At 39.1% G+C, this 11,784-nt stretch overlaps 1 protein-coding gene across 1 annotated transcript; it reads left to right on the top strand.

Moving 5' to 3' along the window:
• The first annotated feature begins 393 nt into the window (after positions 1 to 393).
• On the top strand, positions 394 to 10,303 carry GABRD (gamma-aminobutyric acid type A receptor delta subunit). The gene is made up of 5 exons (XM_010722823.2): positions 394 to 497; positions 1,985 to 2,122; positions 3,007 to 3,159; positions 3,731 to 3,942; positions 4,507 to 10,303. Exons 1-5 carry the CDS (start codon positions 440 to 442, stop codon positions 4,804 to 4,806), a joined length of 861 nt encoding a protein of 286 aa, XP_010721125.1. The 5' UTR covers positions 394 to 439; the 3' UTR covers positions 4,807 to 10,303.
• Positions 10,304 to 11,784: the final 1,481 nt, after the last annotated feature.

Here is an 11,784-nt window from a genome sequence, read left to right as displayed (position 1 = left end):
AAATAATTATTAATTTAAATCAAAGAAAGTATTTTTCACTTTGGAAGAGTGCTTTTCCTGAACTCAGTAACTATTATAATTCTAAAAATGGATATGTGTACACTTCTATGTTCAAAGCCATCCTGAAGGAAGAAATGAACTCAGGGACAATGGAAGGGAGCAGACTTGACTCAGAAAAGTCTTTTTTGTCATCAGAAGTCATTGAAGCATCTGATTTTTCTTCACTTCCCAGCCCCAAACTTCTGTGTTTCACATATACTTAGCAAAGACAGTTGCTGCAAGTCTTTTGAAAATAGTTTTGTTGTATTAGTAATGTTTTCAACGTTTTCCATTTAGTCTCTGAATTCCGAGGAAAAAGCAAGTGCACAGCTCTGTCTGCATGCCACTAACTGGTGTTCATTTTGCTTTGGACAGAATTACCTCAACGGTGGCATGTGACATGGACCTCTCCAAGTACCCAATGGATGAGCAGGAATGCATGTTGGACTTGGAGAGCTGTAAGGGCTGAGTACAGCATCTCATCTAACCTGTATTTTGCTTAAAGCCTGCATGTATGGTTCTTAGCTTAGGGAACTTACTGGAGTGATTCTGCTTTAATCAGTGAAATGTAATGGGTAAAAAGGGTACAAACACACATCCCTTACTCTATGTGCCAGGTGATGGACTTTTTTACACTCGTTCAGCTCCAGTTTAAAGATGTGGGATTTAATTCAGTGAAGCTGAACAACCTGCAGTCCTGCTGAAAACAAATGTCCAGAACTTTGTGTTTTATGTAAAGCCTAGTGGCATTGTGACAGTCTTTTCACTAGCATTACTGAGGTTTCCATCAAGCCCAGCAAGACGTAAAGAAGCCCACGGGCAAAATTTGGTGTGCTATTTTTCCTTTGTGAAAAATAGACCAAAAAAAAAAAAGCACAGGAAAAAGAAAGAATTCCCTATTTTTAATGTATGTGATTGTGCCTAACCTTTGCATAGCCATCTGTTACACAAAAATCAATCAGAATATTTCAGAGACTGGCTTAAATTCATTTGTGCTCAAAAAGGTGAGTGAAGAATGAATGCATATTTTGGAATCTAGAGGAGCTCAGGGCTCTAGATACGAGTAGTGGTTTCTAAGCAGAAGCATTGCCCTATTGATTTAAGATTCTGTTTTTCATTTTTTAGCCCTGACTTTGTTTTCTAGGCAATTAACCACAATACCATTTTATCCTGTCAAAAATAGCAATCTACAGTTTTACTTATGTAATCACCAAATGTAGAGGCAGCAGACACTGAACCAGCAATCAGTTCTTTCCTTCTGCAGGGAATTTTGGTGGTGGTTGAGGTTTTTTTTTAATTGAATTTGAGGATTTTGATGTCAGTGCAACAAAAAAGTAAAAAGCAAGATTCTTTAAAGAAACAAAGTGGTTTTGTAGCAAAACACCAGCAAAAATTGATTTCCTATGGATTTGCATGTTACATAAATTCATTCATGCATCTCCCATCCACCTCTCCCATCCCTGGTACCCTGTGCCTCTCTTCCAGCTGGCACCCATGCCAAACTACAGCAATTAATAGCCTGATAAACATGGTGACTGTGAAGCTAGCTACTTCATTTGAGGATGGACATGGGTCTGTGCTAAGCTGCTGTTCCCTAACTGGAGCAGGTAGCCTAGTTTGAGCACTACAACAGCAGTTATTCTGCTCTTGTGAGCAGGCACATGGACATTTCTCATGACACTGAAGTGCACTGTGCCATACCACATATTGTTAGTCAGTGCAAATCAACTCGGATTATTCTCCCTGTAGGAAAGCTACCCCTGATGGGATCCTGGAAACATTGATGTTGCCAGGATAGTGAATTATCCAGACTGAATCACAGCATGTTTGCAATGGGACCAATGAAAATCAGTGTAGCAGAGGAATTACAGCACTTCCACAATGAGCCCTCTAGGTTCTTAATTTCTTCCCCAAGCTTTGCATTTAATCTGCTTTCTTTTGGCAGATGGTTACTCTTCAGAGGACATTGTCTACCACTGGTCAGAAAACCAGGATGAGATCCATGGGCTGGATAAGCTGCAGCTTGCTCAATTCACAATTACTAATTACCAGTTTACAACAGAACTGATGAACTTCAAATCTGGTAACAGGATCTGTCTTCAATTCAGGGACAGTATCTGCTATTCTTTTCATACAGAAAAATCTATTTCCATAATAGAGAATCCCTCCTCCTCAGTAACTAATTTAAACAATCTGTCAGGAATTTTCTGTAGTTCATGTTTGCAAAAAATGGTAACCTTTTGCTTTCAGGTGGTCACTATAGCATATATATAGCAAGCTCTATATGCTTGAGAAAATACTGCATGGAATAGTCAGACAGTGCTTGATAAGGTATAACAAAATTTTCCTGACATAATTTGCAACTTTGGGTAAGGAAAATTTCCATTAGACCTAATGTTATGAGGCTTATGACATACAGTCAAATCATTCTAATTCCACCCAGTAGAAGTCAGTGGTGTGTATGTATATCACTGGCTTTATTGCAATGTTTGTAAAAGATTGGAGTCATTTTTTTCCTGCTGATTTTTCATCCTCTTTCATGTATTCAGATCCTCATTTATGCTGCACATCTCCTCTAAGCTCTTTTTTGAGTTTGAAATTAACTTGGCCTTTTAAAAAATCTAAATTTAGTATCTGGAGGACTTTCTACAGCAGATGATAAGACAGTACACATTTTGAAGCAATACTGTTATTTGAGAAGACTCATGATTTTATTTTCAGATCTGGCATTGATATGACCTGAGACAAATCATTTGACCTATTCTTAGCTAACTGTGCTGATGAGAACTGCATAAACCCTCATGCAGAGTTTATGAGGACTAATCAAAAAAGATTCATAAAAGCTTTTTGTGATCCCTGGCCAAAAGAATTTTGTTTAAGAACGTAAATCTGCATCTCTTTTGCATATCAGTTGAACTGCAGCTCACAGTGTCGGAATCTTTCTTTGCCTCCACTTTTTGTCAGCAGGTCAGTTTCCCAGGCTGAGTCTCCACTTCCACCTTCGACGAAATCGAGGTGTTTACATCATTCAGTCCTACGTCCCTTCCATCTTACTAGTGGCCATGTCCTGGGTGTCCTTCTGGATCAGTCAGTCAGCTGTGCCTGCCAGGGTGTCATTAGGTAAGACAGACAGCATGGGGATCTAACAGGAAAGGGTATGTTGATGGTGTAACTATGCTCTCTAACGCATGGTTTTCCATTCAGATGCATTTATGAATACTGTGTTTAAGTTTGTGGAAGAGAGTGTCCTTTAAAATATTTCCTGCCTGCTTTAATTTCTGTCATGCTATCAAAACAGTTACCTCAATAAAGAACACAGACACCTAAAGGTAAGGCAGTCATATAAAAGAACTGATCTGGAGAAACTGAGACCGTGACAAAAAGATGCTCCTTGAGCTTGTTAGTCTGCTTGCCTGAGTAAGGGCCGCAAGTCCAGACCCAAAAGTTTTTGAGTGTAAGTCTTCTGGTTTTTATCCAGAACCAGAAGAAAACCAAAGATAAGATGTTCAAAGCTGCCTTAGTCATACAAATGTACAGTCCTTACAAACTCTTTAAATCCCATTTGGAAAATCAGAAACCATACTATTAAGGGTCTTCTGCTGTGAAAAGTGTTCCTCAGTTTCAGATTGGTAAATGTGCTCATTAAGGTGTGTCATGAAACCTAAAGGAGCTTTCTCATACCACGCTGCAGGCATAACTACTGTTCTTACAATGACTACACTGATGGTCAGTGCCCGCTCTTCGCTTCCACGAGCATCTGCCATCAAGGCACTTGATGTTTACTTCTGGATATGCTATGTGTTTGTCTTCGCTGCACTGGTAGAATATGCTTTTGCACATTTCAATGCTGACTACATGAAAAAGCAGAAGAACAAGATCAAAGCGAGAAGGCAGAGTGGAGAGGTCAGTAAGCCAAGTAGTGTGAAAAGATCTGCAAAAGCAATGGCTCTGCATTGCAAAGTTTTCTCCTTATGGAAGTAAATTTTTTTTATAGAAATGCTATTATAGAACAGCCCGGGTTGGAATGGACCTTGAAAGGCCATCAGGTCCAGCTTTTAATAGGAAAACAAAGCCTAGATTACATTATCTAACACCCTTTCCAATTCTCTGATTCTTTTGTCATGTTATTATAGCAAACAATTGAATGTAATTGTCAATGCACGGTTAGCACTGCACTGACTGCAACATATCCTTGCATGATTGGTTGCTGTATTTAAGATGGGAAATAGAGAATAAAGGAGAACAAATAAGAAGGGATGCAAAGTCTGTCTCAAGACTTGTACTTCAAAAATATATTTAGAGCTCAGATGTGGTAGCACAGAAGCTTTCAGAGGTCTTTCTGCCAAAGCAAATGATAAATACCATTTATCACTCTCATATATTTCACCATGTCAGTACCACGGATAGTTTGGATGAAGTATAAATTGCTATAAATTGCTGTTATATATTTTCCTCTTTCCTTTGCAGATAAACGTGAAGAATGCCATTGTTCTGTTCTCCCTCTCCATAGCTGGTGTGAACCAGGAACTGGCCATTTCCAACAGGCACCACCGAATCCCCAGAAGTCTGCCTGGATCATATGGCACAATAGAAATAGAGACTGGAGAGACTAAACAGCAGCAAGAGATGAAACTGGACAAAAAGAGCGGTCTGAAATCCCTCTTTAAGCCCATTGATGCTGACACCATCGATATATATGCCAGAGCAGTGTTCCCAGCAGCCTTTGCAGCAGTCAATGTTATATACTGGGTTGCCTACACAATGTAAAAAGCCCAGAACTTTGTGAAGAGCTCAGCATTGAACAGTACCTACACACTAAACAGTCCTTGCTGAAACTGTGCTGTACCATCTCTTCTCAAAACATTTTCCAATGACCTTGAGACATTTCTGGTCAAGAAACTCCTGCAATCAATTCCTACTAAAGCAGCAAGAAAAACAGTTTGTTACCAATCTGATTTGACATATTAAGAACTGTACTCTGCTCAACATCCCAGCTCCTTTTGTTTCCTCTCTTACCATGAGAAAACATTTCATATGTACATAACTGCAGAAGTTTAAATCTTGAACTACCATGTTTTGTCTCCACCTGAAGCGTTGGTAAGTAATGAAGGTTTAGCCTCTCACACTCAGAGCATTTCATTTTTCATAGTGGAACAGCTAATTCCCAGCTTCCACACAAGTGATTTTCTGTGGAATGGTCTAACTTCAATGCAAGTGGCAAAGTTGGCAATTTTAATCACAAAAATCCCATGATAAAAGTAAAAATAGAAGTGAGTGGGGGTTTATTGAATTTTCCTTTGTCTTAGATAAAGTATTGAAAACATTTCAGTGCTCTTAGTCACAGCATGAAATAAAATACACTACATAGAGTTCTACTGAATTGTTAATAATGAAAGCATTACATTTCAGATCTAAGCTAATGAAAGATTTAACACTCAAGCATAGCAACCTTCGGTACTTCAGTGTGCCCCAAAGCAAGCAAAAGTGATTCAGAAACAGGGAAAGCTCAGCCTTTCTGCATTGGATCACTAACAATTTCAGAGGTGCTTGGTAATGAAGAAACTCAAACTCCATTTTCAGAAAGGATTTTAGAATTTCTTCTATTAGTTTCAGTGACAGTCTGCCCTACGTGCCTCTGAAAATCTCCTTTTTGCATCTGGCACTAAATAGCTGAGTGAAGTTCAAAGATGTCATCAATGGCTTTAAGTCATTGATCCATCCAGCTTTGGATATTTTTGCAGTTTTTATTCAGTGGCTGACATAATGTTAGGCTTCTTCACTTCCTTTATTTGACAGTGAAATGTATGAGAACTCAGACACACTCCTTAATTCAATACTGGATTCTCTCACCTACTCATACAAATAACACTTTGTTCTGTGAGTAACTCCAGGGATCCGGGCAAATGAAGGCAGTATTCACAACAAATACAAGTTTCATAATTAATCTCTATCAAAAAAGAACAGTAAATAGATTGGGATATAGATTAAAACAACAGACGTATTTAAGACACTTTTTTGGATTTTTTTTTCTTCTTTTTTGGGGGGATTCTGGTGCCTTGAAAGAGAAAGGTTGTCCCAAACCTAGAGAAAGAAGATGCAACAGAAAATATTACATGACAGAGGGAGGGAATGAGAGAGGCTAAGGAGATGGCTGAAAGCTCTGGAAGGGAGCAAGGGGAGGTGCAAGATGAAACAGGACACAAGCTGTAAATGAGAGAAGAGCTTGGAAGATGGGCATGGCTGATGAGTGACAGATGGAATTGCAATGAGGAGGAAGCAAGCATTGGCTCACATATCCCTCCCACCTTACCTACCTGTGACACACGGCTCAATTTCATATGACCAGAACTGAAAGAGCATTCTAACACAAATTTATAACTTCAAAAGAGATTTGCTCAATATCACTGAGGCAAGAGAATGCACTGAAGAAAAATTAATGATACTGAACTATAATATGAACTATGATCCATCATAAGTCAGGCTGAGGATCACGTGGATGATTTCTGTTCTAATGGAAACACTTCTTGCCAGCCATGTGCTGGAAGGTGCAAACCATCATCCAGCTATATTTTTTCCAGAAAGTTCTTATCAGTCTGGCCCTGGACTGAGGCACCTGGATTTTGCACTAAGCTCTTGCCACTGACGTGGGGATGAGCCTTCCTGGAGTCATTTCATTGCATCATCTGCAAAATGGGTATAATTATACTCATTTCTTTACTAAGTCTTTGAGATCTACAGAAACAAATTCCTTTTGAGAAACACAGAAACTGTCAGGCTCCAACTAGGTGTGTGCACTCAAACAGTGCTTGTGTGCTGCTATTTACCATAGTTCCTGAGTCTTACACACTGAATTAAACATTCAATTTCATCTTACTCAGAAAGCTAATAAAATTGTGCATCTCTCATTATACGTGAAGGTAATCAGGGCTCCTTTCTGAATCCAGCCAGCTTCTCTAGCTATTATCATTGCCTTTCAGGGTAAGTAACTACAGCTAAAAGGGAAATGGCTGACTAGATACAGCAGAGAAAATAGTGGTAGCAAGTTCTTATGGAATGTAAACCATAAAGTAATCCATGATTTTGGGATTAAAGCTATTACAGAACAGGAAAAAAGAGTGACCTGGTCCCTGTAGTGTACAGCGGCTGGTTATTTAGGGTAATTAGTGAGAAAGTGGCTGCAGACATTCTAAAGGCAATGTCTAATCTAATTACTTCAGCAGTAATAGTTTGTAGTTGTGCACCTGACACAACTCCTTACCCTGAAGTCAACTGAGGTAATCACAGGGGGTTATTGGACAAAATTAGCTGCTTCTCCACCTGGGTGCCAGTCACCGGCTGCACACCCTGCTGGCTTCTTCAAAAGGTTTATTCAATGCATTTTTCTGTATTTGACTGCAGATCTTCAAGGTGCACAGCTATTTGTGAGTGATAAGGCAAAGGGTGGCTATGGTCTTCCTCTCAAAAAAATCCACAAACCTAACAACAAAAACCACCAAAACCACAACCCAGGGCAAAACAAAACAAAGAAATAACACCAAAACTGAAGCCAGAATGCTAGGCAGTCACAATGCTGTAGACATAAGCATAAAAAAAGGGGGGGGGAGGAAAACTCAGAATATTTCAGGAAGTCAGAATGTGAGACTACACGTGGCAGTTGTGTCCACTCCAGGAATGAGGTGACTCAGAGGGGAGAACAGGTGTTCCTGCTGCTGCACTTGCAGAGCAGCACAAGACAGAACACCTCCATTGTGAAGTTATAGTTTATGAAATATATTTCCAAAGCCAGAAATAAAGCAGATGCCATTCAGATTCTTTTACAGGAGGGACTTTAGTACAGGAGTATTGTGTAATTATTGGAATTTTGAATAAAACTGAAGCTTCTGTACATTTGAGATTGTTGCAAGTTTTTGGGTCTTTTTCCCATTTGAAAACCATTATACATTATTAATATCTGAGGACAACGCCCTAATCAACTCTATTTTTATGGCACACTTAATAAACAGAAGTAAGCTCAATCTGATGTCACTGGAAGGCTAACAAGCTTTGGATGGGTTGTACTAATATCAGGAAGGAAATATATATATATATATATGAGAGATGTACCTGGAAGAATTTATATTCCTTTCATCAAATTAGAGTACTCAATGTGAAGTGTTAATAAAGCATAGTTTGTATAGAAGTTGTAGCTCCTATAAAACGGACAAAGTCGACATTCCAGCTATTGAACCGAAAGATAAAAGACATTATAAGGAAAATCAAAATAACCTCAGGGATTTCATCCCATAATGAAGTCTTGCCTTTTCAGCACCCAGGGGCTCATAAAATTCTCATTTGGCTTTGACAACAGAAGAGAAAGGACCATTCTGTACTCACGAGTGCTTTCTGTGGGGCTCTTATGCAGACTGCTGGATTTATGTTAAAAAATAGCTGTTGCTACCTAAAGAGGTTGAAAAGAAACAGAAGGCACAAGACGAAGAGCAAGACGCTGCATCATTAGTTTGAAAGACATGCTTGCAGTGACAGCACTATTAAAAGGTTAATATACAGATAAGCATGTCTTGTTTCTGGGCAAGAAGGAAGCATTTATTCAAGTTAAAGTAAAAGCTCTCACATCAGTTCTTAACAGGGTTCCTAATCCAACAGATAATGTAGCGAAACCAATTTAACTCAATGAGGCTTCTGCTGTTGGTACAACAAAGCACTTAATACGAACACTCTCATTTTAAATATTCAGTCATTAACCTAAGAAAGCACTTCACATTAAGAGGAAAACAGCACCCTGTGCATATGTGCCTGTGCAGCAGAACAGATAACAAAAGATTATTGAAAGTTTCTTAGGATATTTATTAAAAAAACCCACACATCTGATCTCCCCCTGTGCTCTCTTGATTGTAAGGCTCAAAACACTTGCAAATGTTGAAAGCTTGTTTGATGTTATAGTAACACTGTGTGCACTGTGTTACAAACATACACACTTAGCTCTTCCGAATGAAGACTGAACAATTTTGGCAATGGACATGTCTATTTGGAAAAATTTGGCAGCTGAAATGCAAGCCACTGCCTCTTTCTGCTTTTATAGCTCGTGTCTTAAATGAAATGACTTTGAAGACCTAAGCTCATCATTACATAATGCACTAAGGACCTGTCCTCTCCTTAAACAAGCTTTATGTCATGGCTATTCTTTTTACTAAGTCATGCACAGTAAAAACAAATCTGAGAAGACAGCAAAGTGCACTCTGTCAGAAAATATAGCACCAACAGAACTAATCAGATGTTACTGGAGTTCCCTGTTCAGCAAAATGGTGGTCCAAAGAAAGAGCTCCAAACATTCCTGATCTCTCAGGTATCTAAAAACCTGTGGTCGTTGCAGATGTAGGACCAACCAACGCACAGCAGTGACTAATCCTATTGAAGCAAAGACTTCTCTGCCCACAGGTCCAGCCTCCATCTTTTGGTACAAAGCCTGTCATGAATCTCCTACATATCTTCACCTTTTCCTGAGATGAAAAGAGTACTGGAATGACCTTTGTTAGCATAAATATCATAAAGTCCTCCATTTTCATGCACTGGGTAACTAGATGGGGTGAAGAGGACTTTTTTCTTTACAGTATAATAAATAATTGGCCAGCTGGGAACAGACATGGCTAGAAGCTGCAAATAAATACATAGTCCACTGGGTTATTCCAGTATTAGAATTACCACAGTCCTCTAAGATTAAATAAAGATTGAATGATGGAATACAGAGTAATCTGTAAAACATCTGGCACGATACTCCATCAGGCTATTCTTCCTTTGTTGCTGTTTCTTTCAGAGTTAGACAAACACACAAGATCTATTTCTGTACATCCTACCATATTTTTTAGATACCTACGTAGGATTTCCCAGCCCTTATCTTTCCAGGTTATATGTACAACTAATACACATACACACATATGAGCTTGAATATTTGGAAGCCAGAAGGATTCTTCATATAATTTGTACATTATATCACATATCATATTTTGAAAGTGAACTTCTCCTTTATAGAGAAAGAACATTTAACAAGTCAGCTACGAGTATTTTTAGATTGCCTCTAATGGTGTTTCTGGGCACTCTTAGTAGACACTATCAGGACGTGGAATACAGCGCATTTGGAGTAATCACCTTTCATTCAAACTGAATAGTGGCTGGGCCAACAATGAGAATTCAGAAAAGCTTAATTAGTCTGGTCCAAGAAAAGCAATAAAAATATGACTCTTGAAGAACCAAGGTGAAAATTAGATCCCCAGGGTTTGTTTTTTGATTTTAACTTTTTTTTACCATTTTCTTCCATCCTCTGAATCAACAGTTCCAAGTCTTCAGTGGCAGAAACACTCATTTCCTTTCTTCTACAGTTTCTTTCACTATCACCCTCCAGAATAGGAATTGGTTTCTAAAGGATTAGGATCAGGGTACGCAGCGAGAAAAAAGATTTACAGTATACTGTCTGCTGGTGCTCACACACAAAAGGAAAACAAGTTAAAAATATGTTTCCACAGAGACAGGCTGCTGAAATATCTTGGAAAAATAAATACAGAAGCATACAGGTTTGGTTTAGTTTATTTTAAATGCATGTAGCATGGTCTACCCATAGAATCCTCCTTGAAACTCCAGGCTAATGTGGTGTCAAGAAAAGCGAGTTAGCTTCTGGGTGCTTCCATTTTGCATGAAAGAGACAAGTAAGGAGGTACTGTCTTAAAGCAGCCCTGAAATATTATTCATTTTGTCTATTTTAAGAGGCTAGAAAGCTACCAACAAGTGAGGAAATCAATAAAGAACAACCACAGTGATTTCTGGTGTTAAGCAGGATATATGCCTCCTTCCAATTTATGTTAAAATATATTGGTGTTTTCCCTAATGTTTTTTAACCCAAATTCAGGGCTATTTAGCCCATACTTGCCCCTTTTGGATCCAATGATTCCACTGCCAACAGCAAATATAGCCAGGCTGTTTCTTTGGAAGAAGAGAGTCAGTAGGCTGAAGGCAGCCTGCTGTCTGTCTGCAGGCGCAGCTGCTTTGATTTGCTAAAGAAGAAATTCTGTGGAGGTGCATTTTCATTCCTGAGTGACACAGAACTGATTACTCACACTTCAAGTCTGTGTGAAGATAGCAGCTTTCCGTCCTCTTGTATCTGTTGTTTTGTTCATAGCCTCAAACCATCAGTTCTAATCCCTACTAAATCCCTAAAAGCTCGGAAAGTTGGCGGTCCTAAAATATCTGAATATTTGAGTCACTAGTTCAAGTAAAAACGGGACAGCAATCTTCTCCTTATATTAAGGTAAAAGTAGTACCAAACGGTACCTTTTTCCCCCCAGAAATGATCCTTAAGAACTATTTGTCATAACGGTGTCTTAATTCAAACATTTGAGAGGGTGAAGGGTTGGATTTTTTTGCTTTTTTTCTTTTTTTTGTTCAACCTTGTAAGGCATACACAAAGACTTTGTGCCTAAAAAAACTGATTTCACCAAGGAAAAGAAAGAAAAGCCCGCAGGTCCTGCAACTCCATCCTCAGACCTAAAAACCACTGTATCTTTCTGTTCGAATTTGTTAGAAGAACACTGGAGAGCACAGCTCCGCACCGCTCAGCTGCGTCTGGCTGAGCGCTGCCTGGGAGCGTTCCGCCACCTGCTGGAAGCACGCAGAAGTTGTGCGTGTTCCTGTCGGAAATACCGGTGCGATGAGTAAAAGGAATGGGAATTAAACACAGGACCCGCCGCTCCGGATGTG

This window comes from Meleagris gallopavo, chromosome 23, assembly GCF_000146605.3.
Source record: "Meleagris gallopavo isolate NT-WF06-2002-E0010 breed Aviagen turkey brand Nicholas breeding stock chromosome 23, Turkey_5.1, whole genome shotgun sequence".
NCBI lineage: Eukaryota > Metazoa > Chordata > Aves > Galliformes > Phasianidae > Meleagris > Meleagris gallopavo.
This window is presented reverse-complemented; position numbering and strand designations above follow the sequence as displayed.